The 13,264-nt window shown below is 44.7% G+C and overlaps 1 protein-coding gene across 3 annotated transcripts; it reads left to right on the top strand.

Moving 5' to 3' along the window:
* Window positions 1-205: 205 nt before the first annotated feature.
* ZIC3 (Zic family member 3) lies at window positions 206-11,887 on the top strand. 3 transcript variants are annotated; one of them, XM_081126714.1, is made up of 3 exons: window positions 206-1,790; window positions 2,901-3,064; window positions 3,884-6,172. In XM_081126714.1, exons 1-3 carry the CDS (start codon window positions 737-739, stop codon window positions 4,061-4,063), a joined length of 1,398 nt encoding a protein of 465 aa, XP_080982840.1. In that variant the 5' UTR covers window positions 206-736; the 3' UTR covers window positions 4,064-6,172. The 3 variants fall into 3 exon arrangements, with proteins under 3 accessions (XP_080982840.1, XP_080982841.1, XP_080982842.1); XM_081126715.1 differs by lacking the exon at window positions 3,884-6,172 and adding an exon at window positions 11,316-11,887 and having other exon boundaries at window positions 643-1,790; XM_081126716.1 differs by lacking the exon at window positions 3,884-6,172 and adding an exon at window positions 3,429-3,875 and having other exon boundaries at window positions 643-1,790.
* The last annotated feature ends 1,377 nt before the right edge of the window (window positions 11,888-13,264 follow it).

Raw genomic sequence — 13,264 nt, 5'->3', positions numbered from 1 at the left:
CCAGGCGCCCGGCAAAGACCCAATCAGAGGTCGCTCGGGGGAGGCTGCCATGTTCCCCACTCCGCTCTGCCAATCAGTTTGGTGGCGGCCAATGGGCTTCAGGGCCGGGAGTCAGGTGACTGCTGGCCAGCTGGCTCCCTATTGGCGCGCGCCGCGCGGTCTCCCGTTCGGTTTATGTGAAAGGAGTGAGTGATTGACTTTATCAGTCCAAGGACATTACACTGGAGGCGAAGACGCTGGGACTCGCGCAGCTAGCCGCACGGACCCAGCCTTCCTCCTGTCCGCCGCCCGTCCGCTATTTACCGCAGCCCAGCCCGGAGGCCGGTGTGGAAGCAGCCTACTGGCCCCACGGCTGTGCTCTCCGGGAAAGGAGGGGTGCTTGGGACTGGACTGGCAAACTCCGCCCTCCACTTGTTATTTTGCTTATTTTTCTTTGTGCGACACTGTTAGTTTGTTAAACCAGATCTAGTTCCAGAATCTTTCTCCTCCCTTCCCCTCCCCTCCTTCTTCCCCCCTCCTCCTCACTCCAGCTCCTTCTACTTCCCTCCTCCCTCCTATCCCTCTGCAGGAGACTCTCGCAGCGACGGAAAGTTGCAGCCCCTGGTACTGCCTTGGGGGTCTCCCGGCAGGGTCCAACCGCCGCCACCCCTCTCCGACTTCAGCACTTCGGAGATCTCCTTCGCCCGCACCCTCGCTCATTGCAGCCGGATCGCTTGTGCCCAGAACGCCCCCCTTCATGACGATGCTCCTGGACGGAGGCCCACAGTTCCCCGGGCTGGGAGTGGGCAGCTTCGGCGCGCCGCGCCACCACGAGATGCCCAACCGTGAAGCTCCGGGCATGGGACTGAGTCCCTTCGGGGACTCGCCCCACGCCGCCGCCGCTGCAGCTGCCTTTAAGCTGAGCCCCGCCGCGGCTCACGATCTATCTTCTGGCCAGAGCTCCGCGTTCACGCCACAGGGTTCAGGTTACGCAAACGCCCTGGGCCATCACCACCACCACCACCATCACCACCATCACCACACCAGCCAGGTGCCCAGCTACGGAGGTGCCGCCTCCGCCGCCTTCAATTCCACGCGCGACTTTCTGTTCCGACAGCGCAGCTCCGGGCTAGGCGAGGCTGCCTCAGGTGGCGGGCAGCACGCGCTCTTCGCCGGTTCCGCGAGCAGTCTGCACGCTCCGGCTGGCATTCCCGAGCCACCAAGCTACCTGCTTTTTCCCGGGCTACATGAGCAGAGCACCGGGCACCCGTCGCCTACAGGGCACGTCGACAACAACCAGGTTCACCTGGGGCTGCGCGGGGAGCTGTTTGGCCGTGCAGACCCGTACCGCACTGTAGCCAGCCCGCGCACCGACCCCTACACGGCCGGCGCGCAGTTTCCTAACTACAGCCCCATGAACATGAACATGGGCGTGAACGTAGCGGCCCACCACGGGCCTGGCGCCTTCTTCCGTTATATGCGGCAGCCCATCAAGCAGGAGCTGTCGTGTAAGTGGATCGACGAGGCTCAGCTAAGCCGGCCCAAGAAAAGCTGCGACCGGACCTTCAGCACCATGCACGAGCTGGTGACACATGTCACCATGGAGCATGTTGGGGGCCCGGAGCAGAACAACCACGTCTGCTACTGGGAGGAGTGCCCCCGCGAAGGCAAGTCCTTCAAGGCGAAGTACAAACTGGTCAATCACATTCGAGTGCACACAGGCGAGAAGCCCTTCCCATGCCCCTTCCCTGGCTGCGGAAAAATCTTTGCCCGCTCCGAGAACCTCAAGATCCACAAGAGGACCCACACAGGTAAGGGGAAAGGCAGGCGGGTGCGGGATTCACCGCGGCACTGCGCCGTGGATCCGACATTTAGCAAGAGGGGTGAGGGCCAAAGAGAGGGGCGGTGCCCCTCCAGGGCCTTTGGGAAAGGAAGCGCTGTCAGTGTCCCTCCACCTCTAGCCTTTCCCGCCCCGCGGCGCTTTTGCCCACTTCTAACTTCCTGGGCAGACCGCTCTGTGGTCTCTGGAACTAATTGGAACCTTCTCGCGCCCAGGAACAAACTAGAGCCGCCTCTTTTTTGTCTGCCTTTCTGGGTTACTATGAAGGGACTCCGAATGTGTTGAGAGCGTATTGCTTACAAGCGATTTAGCTTTCGGCACACATTCGGGAAAGGCAACCATAGAAATGCTAATGAAAGCTAACTTTCGGTTACTTCCGCTCTTTTTTTACCCCTTTTTATCCGTGATTGGCACATCTACTAATTAAATGGCTGATACTTTTGTTAAACTATTTTTATTTGGAGTTGCAGGTTCAATTCAGTCCTACGGGAGGAGGAAAGCTAACGTAGAAAAGGCATCACAGTTTCGTGGCTTGCTCCGAACACCTTGTAAACTGGAGTCCCTGGATTTATATAGTTTTCTTTTTGAACGTTAAGTACGACGAACCAAGCTTTTAAATACTGGGCTTAGCAAAATCGCTGCTTTTGAAAGAGGCAAATTAACAGGTACAAAGAAGGAACTGAACGGGATTGTCCCGTCCCCGCTCCATTGTGCCGCCCGGGATTGGTTACATCGCCTAGGTAGTGGCAGAATTTGGCCGCGTTGGGAGCCCTGGGCCGGGTAGGGTGGAACCACAACTTAGAGGAAACTTTGGACGAGCCCGGGGCTTTAGGTTCCTGCGCGAGAACAAAGGGACCCGCAGGTTTTGGGCCAGCCCTCCCCACCCCGCCCACCACTCCCAAACCAGTAGACTTAACCAGCACTCTCCATTTTTCTCCAGGGAAAAGAGATGCTACAGCCGCCCCCAGTTGGCGCTCCCTCTCCTGGAAGATCGCCGGGCTCCCGGGCTCCCGCTGCTTTGCTCTAGGAAGCTCCCCGCCCTGACCAAATTTCCCCCCCTTTGCGTTTTTGCCTTTTGCAGGTGAGAAACCTTTTAAATGTGAATTTGAAGGCTGTGACAGGCGCTTTGCCAACAGCAGCGACCGCAAGAAGCACATGCACGTGCACACCTCGGACAAGCCCTATATCTGCAAAGTGTGCGACAAGTCCTACACGCACCCGAGCTCTCTGCGCAAGCACATGAAGGTAATTACCTCTTTATTAGCGGTCGGCGGTTTATAAACACTAGGCCTGATACCGGGCGGCGGAACGGAAGCGCCCGTGCTACCAATCCTGTATCCTCCACCTTAAATCCGATTTGCTCCAGCGGTGACACCTTGAACCCATTTTGGGAACCCGGAGGGGGGCGGGGGAGAGCGCTGTGGGGAGGAGGAGGGAGCGGAGGGAACAATCGGATTTTTACTGGGAAGCTCTAACGGAGCTCGCAAGGGCTTGACGTTGCCGTGGCCCCCTCTTCCCAGCTCAGCCCGCAGTGGGAAACAAGAGTGCCCGCGCGGAACCCGGGGGTGGGTGGTTCATTCTCCGGTTTTGGCTTCCCATAAAACAATAGGGCCAAGAAGCGAGGTCTGATTCCCACGAAGTTGTCTGAGACCTCGCAGCACCTAGGGCGCCGGTGCCACCGTTTCTCTGTACCTGCTTTCCCAAGCCAAACTGGACTTGGTGAAAACTGGGCCAGAAGTATTTTATAGGTCCCCAAAGACCATGTGCTTATCCCACTCTATCCGCTCAGAAAACATTTTTGAAGGAGCATGAATAATACAGTGCTTTATTCCTTTTCGTATTCCAATAATACGACTGAAACTATTTTGTTGGTGAACATCTCCGAGTTTTCTAGACATTGGTAATATGGAAATTAAAAACAAGCAGACAAAATCAGCAGCGTTTCTCTTTAAAGTGGGTCACTGGTCGGTCTTGCTCTTAAAGTGCTCAAATTCTGCTCTTGTATTTGCTTGCACAATGCCAGTTGGAACTATATTCATTATAATATATACATGTTAATTTTAGGTTCATGAATCTCAAGGGTCAGATTCCTCCCCTGCTGCCAGTTCAGGCTATGAATCTTCCACTCCACCCGCTATAGCTTCTGCAAACAGTAAAGATACCACTAAAACCCCTTCTGCAGTTCAAACTAGCACCAGCCACAACCCTGGACTTCCTCCCAATTTTAACGAATGGTACGTCTGAGGACAAACACATACAAAACCCTGTTAACCATAGAATGGAAAAAATGCATTTTAAAAAGAAAACTGAGGCCAATTAAATGGAATTGGAGTTTTAAGGCAAGAGGCCATACATACGGCTACATCTTGTTAATTGTAATTGTCCAGGAATGTTTCTGGGTAAGATCCAAAAGTAGTTGTGCCCTTTTCTCAGGATTAGGAAATATGTTTTGGCATTTGAAGAATTTTAAAAATATTTTCACTGCTTTCTCTCCCCTTTCTCTTGCTCTCTGCATACCCCATTCCTAAACTCCTTCAGTTCATTTTAACACTTGTCCTGTTTTTTGAGAGGAAGTTACAGAAAGCTCTGTGGTGGTGATGTTAAACTGATGGAAATTCTTCGCCTTAGTGGTGATTGTTTAAACTCTCACAGTCTTAAACCGTGCCAAAGTCCTGTTATGTCTTGAACTTATCCTCAAAGCATTACTCTTGTGAATGTATTTTTGTCTAAGGGGGTCAAAACTGTTGTTCAGTATTTTTTTCAGGCTGGGGATGTGATGTTACTTTACAGAGATTGTGACATTTAGTATACAGTTGCGTTTTGTAATAATTTTTTTTTTTTGTAAATACATATCCATTGATGCCATATTTATCGTTGTAATTTAATTATTGCTACAAGTGCCGGGAACTGAACAATATTTAATGGATAAGTGTTTTCTAACAAATTCTGTACAGATTTTGATTATAACTGCTTTAGCATTAAATTTTATTGTTTTGAAAGAACAAAATTTACAATTTTTGAACCACTGACTCATTTCTCTTGTTTTGTAACAGCCTCCTAAAGAGAGGAGACACAAGCAAATGAATCTTGTTTGTTGGTATTTATTACTCAGATCCCTTTTTTAATTGTTAAATTATTTTTCTACTGCGGTATGGATTCCTTACAGTGTCATTTTCCATCTGGTAAGATCACCCTTTCTTTATCTCTAGCTTAGATGGTTCTTTAACTGCTAGTTTAAATGTGTTTATCCCCGATTTTCGGCATGCAGATCAAATATTACTGATCAATTCAGTTAGTAGCCATGACATCTCAATCTTATACTTAAAGACTGAGAAGCTGGATTTAATCATCCCTGCCCTACATATATAAACACAAGGTAACCTAATGAGTTTTATGTCCCTTAGTTTTTTATTACCTTACATAAAAATGAACATCGTGGCAGGATGCATGTCCATCTATTCTATTGCGTGATCACCCATATACTTATATATGTTTTTATCTATGACTTATCTAATCTGCCTATCAAGTCTATTTAGCTATCTATATATTTTCAAAAGTAAGCCTATGTCTGAAACAGTGGTGATGAGTAAGACCAATTGAGCTGTGCTTACTTATGGTTAAAGTGCTTCTTAAAAAAAACACCATAGTCCATTTACAATTTTGGAAGGCAAAGGCTGATTTGTTTTGCTGTATATAGTTCAATTCATAATTTTCAGTTATTCATAACATTTTTATAGCGGTGTAATAACTGCAGCAGTTCTGAAATGATATTGTGAGAAGAAAATACATTTGCAAAATATGTATTTTTAAAGTTCATGGTTTGTAGGCAAAGATGTTAAGAGCATTGTTTCCATTAAAATCAATAACAATGAAAAATGGTTGTTTGCTTTGTAATAAAATATTAACAATCCATTTAATCTTCAGCGAAGCAACTCATTTGGACAAACAGCTTTTTACAGTTGTTATATGAAAAAGAAACTGCTTACTATTTTGGGAGGTTGGAGTGGGTAGAGTATTAAGACTTTTTTTACTAACTTAGGGTGCTGTTTAATATTGAGAGCCCAATCTCTGCATGAATAATCAGCTTGTAAATCAGTAAATAGAATGGTGGAGATAAGGAATTTAGAAACGTAATGAATAGGCTTAAATACCCCCCTTCCCTTGAAGGGACAATGCTCTAGGTTTTTTGGTGGCAGTCAATTTGATATTATACATAATCATTTTGAATTCTAGAATTTTGTTTATTGTTATTTTTGAAGAAATAAAGTCTTGGCACATCCTATTTATGTTATAACATTTTTGTATTTGGTGCCTGAATTTTTTAATGTTTAAATAAATAAACCTTAACTTGAAGTGCTCAGAAGTGATGATTAAAATAAATTTCGATTCCATGGATACAGTTGAAGCAGTCTATTTTAAGTTATCTACTGATGTTTGTCAACAGAGAATTATTCACAGTTTCTAATTGCAAATTGCTTTGGATGTAAGTTTTTGTTGGTGGAGAAGGTGGTTTTTTTTGTTGTTGTTTTTTGTTTTTTCACTTTCCTCCACCAGTAGAGAAGGCAAGGGACTAAATGCCTTGAATAGAGATTGAGATGACTTCACAAGTGATGAACAAGTAACCTGGTTAGTTTACCATACCATTCCTACCCCAGACATTCCAGTCTTGACCTTGACATTGAGGGTGCTGGACCAAATTCCTATTTCCGGATTTTTCCTTCACTTCAAAGAGTGTTTGAAATGCTCAGAAAATTTTCAGAAAGTGTATATTCATAAGATTGGCTGAAAATGTGTTCAAACTAAATTATAAATAGTGTTTTTCTTCTGAAATAATGATTGAACTTCAACGGTTTACTGTTTTCTTCATGAATTCCTTCTCCACCCTCACCCCAATTTAAATGGGAGCAGAGTGATGGGTTGGATGCAAGATTTTCTCAGAAACTTGCTTCTCCTCCCCCCCCCTCCCCGCGTTACATATATTAAATATCTCCTTAGGAGGCATAAAGAAGAATTTTGTCTTTCCTGATTAAGCTTGAAATTATTCTATCAGAATTTTTACAGCAAAGCATTGCATCCTAATAGGGGGAAATGTCAATTAACAATGATGATAACCAATATTAAGATGATGTGAAAGTTTTGGTCCTCTAATTTAGATATAGATAATATTTGTCAAATAGTCTATGTCCTCTGCCCTTGTCATTTTTTTGCAAAGAAAATCTTAATTTAGTAGAAAACTTTTCACAGATTTTATTCCTATAATCTGACTGTGGGAGTGCACATTTACATTCTTAAATTTTTAGAAAATATTTTAAAAGAATAAGCAACTCCCTCCTACTCCGCAACAAACAAAGCCTTTCAACCGTAAAGATGGATCAGCTGGAAACCATGAATGTTGTTTGGGCTCTAAGTGATATAGCAATAATTTCGTTCTTGCTCCTCCTAAGACCTTTGTTAAAAGTCTATTATCTTCCAAAATGGGTGGTTTAGGTTAAGATTTCCACTGTTGGGTGGGGAAGGGGGAAGTGTATATTCCCAGGTAGACAGAAATTTGGGCTTTATCCAGTTTGGAAGGTTAAAGATCAGGGTCCAGGCTAAGCAAGGCAGTCAGTCTTAGCTGCTTCGAGCGTCGGAGAGGCAGCAGGGACAGCCTCTGCTGACAAAGCCTCCCAGGAAAGTTGTGTTCAGGACTTCTTTGCCCCTCCCCCCTTGTTGCCCCCTGCTGTCTCCTTATCCCCTGGCTCTCTCTTCTCCCAATACACCGCCTGCCGCAACAAACGAAGAAAGTCTAAGGGCCTCTTTCTACCCTCCAGTCTATAGTCGGGATTTGTCCTGAGATGAGACCAGGCGTTCTGGAAGTCGGAGCGCCCAGTTTCCTTGTACACACCAAGTTCTCGGAAGTCCCTGTCGAATCTCAGACCCGGGGAAGGGGGAGAGGGGACCTTATTTCCTCTGGTCAATTCTATTGCGGTCTGGGCCCGCTGACCCTTTGACCTCCACCTACAGGGCCGTTGGCGGCCATAAGCTGGCGGTCGCCGGAGATGCGAGGACGCTTCGCGACCCATCGCCTCCCGGCCTCATTAGGCCTCCTGGGCTGTAAAGCAGGAATCAGCTGCTGCCTAATCCGGACCTGGGGTCAATACGAGCCCAAACAATGGTGAGCTCCGAAGGCAACAGCGTAGCGTTGGCCACAAACTTTGTGGTCCATTCATTTTCTTAAGGCGGGGGTGAGAGGGAGCGAGGGAGGGAGGTACTTGTACACCCGAAAACTGTTCCTAGTTCCCGCGGCTCTTAAATGAGTGTCCTCTCCCACACTGCCTTCCAATCTCTTCACAGTCCTAGGATTTGGAAGGGGAGACGAAACTCGGGGTCTGGTTGTCGGCCCGCACGAGGGGCTGTCCACGCGAGGGGAAGAGACTTTGAAGTGAGATTTTAGCGCGCACATATGAGCCTGGCCAGGGCTGGAGCTGTGACCCACTGGGAGGAATGAGGAGGCTCGGCCCGGGCCCGGACCCCGACCCCTCCCCCGCTCCCGGTCGCTCTGGCCTTTTCAAGCCGCAGCCCGGGACCCGCTGTCCCCTCCCCACTCCCCAGCTTTCGCCTCGCGCAGGCGCACACTCCGCAGCCGTCGAGTTGGATTTAGCTGGGAGGTGGTGGGGGGCAGAGTTGAAAGCGGCTTTGCAGCGCCGCGGCCTTGGAAGAGTCGGCAGGGAAGACAAGAGAGGCATGTGGGAAAAGGGGGGTTGCTTTTCGGGCGGCTCTGGAGTCGTGAACATGGCGGCCGGATGCGAACCCCCGCGGAGAGCAGCGAAGCTCAGACTGCAGAACTGTCTTGTGGTTTAAACTCCCTTGTTATTTCCCAGCTCTGAGCGCCTCTCGGGAGAATGTGGTTCTTGGAGGCCGAACGCAAAATTGTTAAAAACGGAAGCAAAGTTCTTCCTGGGCATTTTGGGAGCGAGAACTTGGCGAGCCTTCCAGGGGTTGGGGCTCCGAGGGAAACTTGCACATGAAAGCGTCAAACGCCACCGCACCCTCCAGTCCTAACTTAAAATCTCGACGTCCCCATGACTGGGAAATGCCATTTTGAGTTATAGTGCAGGGGTCGGGATTCTACAGCACCTTCCAGTCCCTAAAAATGCCAGTAAGTGGACTGACACTATGTTCTGTTCAAGGACAATGCTGAGGCCCATGAAGGGACCACGTAGGCACCTTGGCCAAAGCCCCGTTTTCTGCATATCTCATTTAAACGTGGGCCTATGAAAAATGGAACTGTCAAAGCTCTTGTGTGTGCTCTAACAGCAGGTGCTCTTATGTTAAGAGAAATAAAAACCCACAATCCCAAAACTTTCATTCAGTTTTGCTTAACTGCCTTAATGCTGCATGTAAAAGAACACCTCTGGTTGCTCTGGAATCTTGACCTCGTCCTTTCTCCGCAGAAAAATGCTGCAGATTCACTAAAATGTGAGATTTAAAATTGTAGTTATTGACCTCCTGGCTCCTCTAGGAAAATAAGTAGCACGAATTCTTTCACGTTGGGTGCTCCTGAAGGCCAACAGCTACACAAAAAGGCAACCTTCTCGGTGCTGACCACTGTCAAGCATTTGCACTCCTGAAGGTGTGGGGCAGTTCCTGTAGGCCACTTTGGGGAGGGCCACAGGTAGGGGGCAGGTCATTAGCAATGCTGGCCCAGATCTGCGGAACATCTGCAAAACAGTGCCTTTATTTGCAGAGGACAATTAATGGGGTTGTCTTTCCTCCTTTTCAGTGCACAAAGAATACAGCTTTGGAGCAAGAATTTGGAATATGCATTTAAGTTGTCGTACTTTGGTGGAAGCCCATGGGCAATTAAAACAAGCATGCTCTGTACTATTTTCTGCCCTTTCTTATGTGTGATTCCTTCAAGTCAAAGGGGCTACAGACAGTTTGGAAACTTATTTTCAAATTGCCACCAAACAGATCTTTCTCTTTCCCTTTTGGGTAAAGTTTCCTTCCTGGGCTCAGTCACTCCTCTCTACCCTATCACTGGACTATGGTATTGACACCTTTAAGATCAAAGGAAGTAGATGGTACCTGCTGTATACTTTATTTTTCCATGTTGTAGTTTGAACCCTGATGTTTTACATTTTTCCTGCTTAAAGCTCTTGATACCCAAACTGGAAAGTTAAAAGTTCATTCACTTGAAAAAGCCTTAACTAGTGGTTAGGCAGTTGTCTCTTTAAGAACTACAGAGTCCACATTGTCTCTTAAATAATTGACTTTAAAATCAAGCTAATTCCTGGTTGGGTAGCAATGTTGGTTAGAGCATCATCCCCAAACACCAAAGTTGGATCTCCTGTCAGGGCATATAGAAGCAACCAGTGACTACATGGGTGGATCAATCAACAGACTGATGCATCTCCCTCCCTCCCTCCCTCCCTCCCTCCCTCCCTCCCTCCCTCCCTCCCTCCCTCCCTCCCTCCCTCCCTCCCTCAAATCAATAAATTAAAATTTTAAAAGAATCAAGCTGAAGATGCACTAGTGAACTGTTTCCCCTGAATATCTGTGGTGTTCTTTGGATTATTTGATATGGTAAAAGTCTGGTTCACTTTCAGAGGAGTTAAGTGAATGGAATTTCTGCAAAACTGGATGAATGATAAAGTGGTAGAACTCATAGTTGTTTGAATGATGACTCCAAAGTGCACTGCTTTTCCCACTGAGGTTTGGTTTCTATGATAACTATTGAAATTTACAGCTTGAACAACACTTAGTTTGCAGAAAGCATTTACATGGGAGAGTGTTCAGAGCATTTGAACTAGTAACTTAACATAAGAGCAAAACTTCTTTGAATAAGATTAGAAAAACTCCTGTTTTGTGTGTGTGTGTGTTTTTTAAAAAAATAAACTAAAGAAAATATCTTTCTTTAAAAATCATCTACCAGCCCGATGGGCATGGCTCAGTGGTTGAGCATTGACCTAGGATCCAGGAGGTCATGGTTTGATTCCTGGTCAGGGCACATGCCCGGGTTGTGAGCTCCATCCACAGTCCGGGGCATGCAGGAGGCAGCCAATCAACAATGACTCTCTCATCATTGATATTTCTATCTCTCTCTCTCCTTCTCCCTTCCTTTCTCTGAAATCAATAAAGATATTAAAAAGCCCTCATCTACCAAAGCAAACAATTTTGTATTGTTTTAATGTGATGGCAGTTCTACCTGTTTACAAATTTTATGAATAGAGAGAAATGGGAGCTTTACAATAACTATAAAAATAGCCTTCACCAGATAGCAGGTGTATAATATTTGATCTTTAATAGGATGTATGTTATCTAATGTGTTTTTTATTAAGACACAGCCTCTGTAAAGACCATTTGACATATAAAGTGTTAAAAATAACAGATTCCATCATCTTTCATTATAAACTAGCATTTAAAACAACACCTAGGAACATTTTATTAAATTCTTCTAAGAGTAAATGTAGCCTGTTTTGAGTTATCTGCAGTTCACTTTTTGTTTTTTTGCCAGTGTTGTCCTGCTTGGTATCCGGGACAGTCTCTAATTCCTGATGAAGAACTTGATACTGACGTTGGTACGCAGCAGCCAGCTCTCCATAACACTACCTATGCTAAATGCAGGGTTAATGCCGAACCTACTGTGCAAGAAATGATTTACTGATGAGGTTTCAAAGAAAACCACATAAAAAAATTTTTTTGATTGTCTGTTACCTTGAAGTGACCATTTAAAAAGTAGTAGCTTCTTCCTTAGGTACAAAAAGACTATTTTGTTCTTTTGGTATATTTCAATCTCTGTTGAGCAATCATTTATGAAATGAAAAAGCAAAAAAGTCCCCACCCCAAATTATGAATTGAAGGATGGAAGTGAAGACTGGTTTGTTTCATTACCCAGTATGTATTATCTCATGCATTGTGTTGATCTTGTTGAAAATCTCTTTCAAATACCTGCATTCCACATGTAGAACTAAAGTGTTTAAAACTAGAAATACAAATGCTTGTTTTATTAATTTCATGTTTGTGTTCAAAAATCAATAATCAGGATCCCTACAACTGTTGTTTGACCTAAATAAACCATTTAAATTATTTTTGTGATTATTATTTTATTACAGTGACAACTATAGCCCCTAAATAACCTTGATTAACCTATTGAATTGCAACAATTTATATTCTACTCACATTTCTCGTGCTATAGCTGGGCTTTCACTGAGCAATAAACTTGGGGGGAAAAAAACACTGATCAAATCCCAACCAACTGTTTTGAGCTCTCAGTATTTTCCTGGAGGGACTCAGCCAGGTACTTGGGAGGTCAGAGGAAGAATTCAGAGTCAAGGATTGATTAGGGTGATTAGAAGGAAAAACTGAAGGAAGGAGTTTGGAGAGAAAAAAGAGCATTTGAACACCACTGTTTGGGTGAAGGAAAGACAAAGATGAAGATATCTCAAAGGAGAAAGGATGGCCGCTGGAGAGGAGAGACATTGCAGCATAGCACATTACATGTACATTATTCAGAAACCCCAAAGTGTTTCATGTGCAAACAACTTTCAACCATTGATTAGAACACTCATATCGAATCATGGAATATAGGTGTTATTAAAACACAAGTTGTCATTAATTAACTGTAATGTTAGACAAGATGAAAACACTTCGGAGAAATTCTTGGAACTTTAGATACTTGATTTCTCATTTTAAATTTAACATCTGTAATCTAATCTGTGAGTGGCCATTATTCTATTTATTTGACATGATCACGCCATGATGAGTTATTATAAAATTGCAGGCTGATAGAGTATATTGATATTGGTTCTTTAGATCCAGTTTTATTAAAATTTCTGCTAAGTACACTGATGATACTGTAATTTTTAAGTAAAGGAAAAACTCATTTCCCTCTGATTTTTGATGTTCATTTATTTTGAGAGTAGGGGTACAGGCAGTCAAGCAAGACTATGATTCTTTGGTTCTTAGCTCCCTAAAGAGTGACATTTTTGCATCCCCCATAACAATGTTAGTAGAATTTTTTGTTTTTAAGTAAAGAAACATGTTCTTTCAGACAGATAGTGAAGTGCTATAAAGGGATTATTTTTAAAAGCCCCTGGAAAGATAAACTACAACGTTGTGTATGAGTCAGCTGCACCATGATAATAATACCTCTTAGGTTTATTCTAAGAATTAAACAAGAAAATGTCCATAAAGAGCCTGGAAGAGAGAAAGAGCCTGGCACAGAGTCAAATGTTAATTCCCTTCTTTTCCTCTTGCAGGTAGCTTTTGTTTTGTCCTTTGAGGAAGTTTCTTATTTTTAATGTTATGGAATATTTTACTAAAAACATATAGTGATTTGTACTGGGGTGCAAATTAATGCTGTTTTCAGAAAATAGGTGGAGAATTAAGGGAATATAAGAAATACAGCATTTCATAAACATAATCACTAGATCAGGCATGTGGGTTTATGAACATAGCTATGAA

This window comes from Miniopterus schreibersii, assembly GCF_964146895.1.
Source record: "Miniopterus schreibersii genome assembly, chromosome: X".
NCBI classification, from domain to species: Eukaryota; Metazoa; Chordata; class Mammalia; order Chiroptera; family Miniopteridae; genus Miniopterus; species Miniopterus schreibersii.
This window is presented reverse-complemented; position numbering and strand designations above follow the sequence as displayed.

What these genes read in the sequence shown, in the direction of transcription:
- ZIC3 (XM_081126714.1), top strand. Translation starts at nt 737, where the DNA reads ATGACGATGCTCCTGGACGGAGGCCCACAGTTCCCCGGGCTGGGAGTG. An exon ending in CCACAAGAGGACCCACACAG is followed by an intron (nt 1,791 to 2,900) that starts GTAAGGGGAAAG and finishes TGCCTTTTGCAG; the next exon opens with GTGAGAAACCTTTTAAATGT. An exon ending in CTCTGCGCAAGCACATGAAG is followed by an intron (nt 3,065 to 3,883) that starts GTAATTACCTCT and finishes TGTTAATTTTAG; the next exon opens with GTTCATGAATCTCAAGGGTC.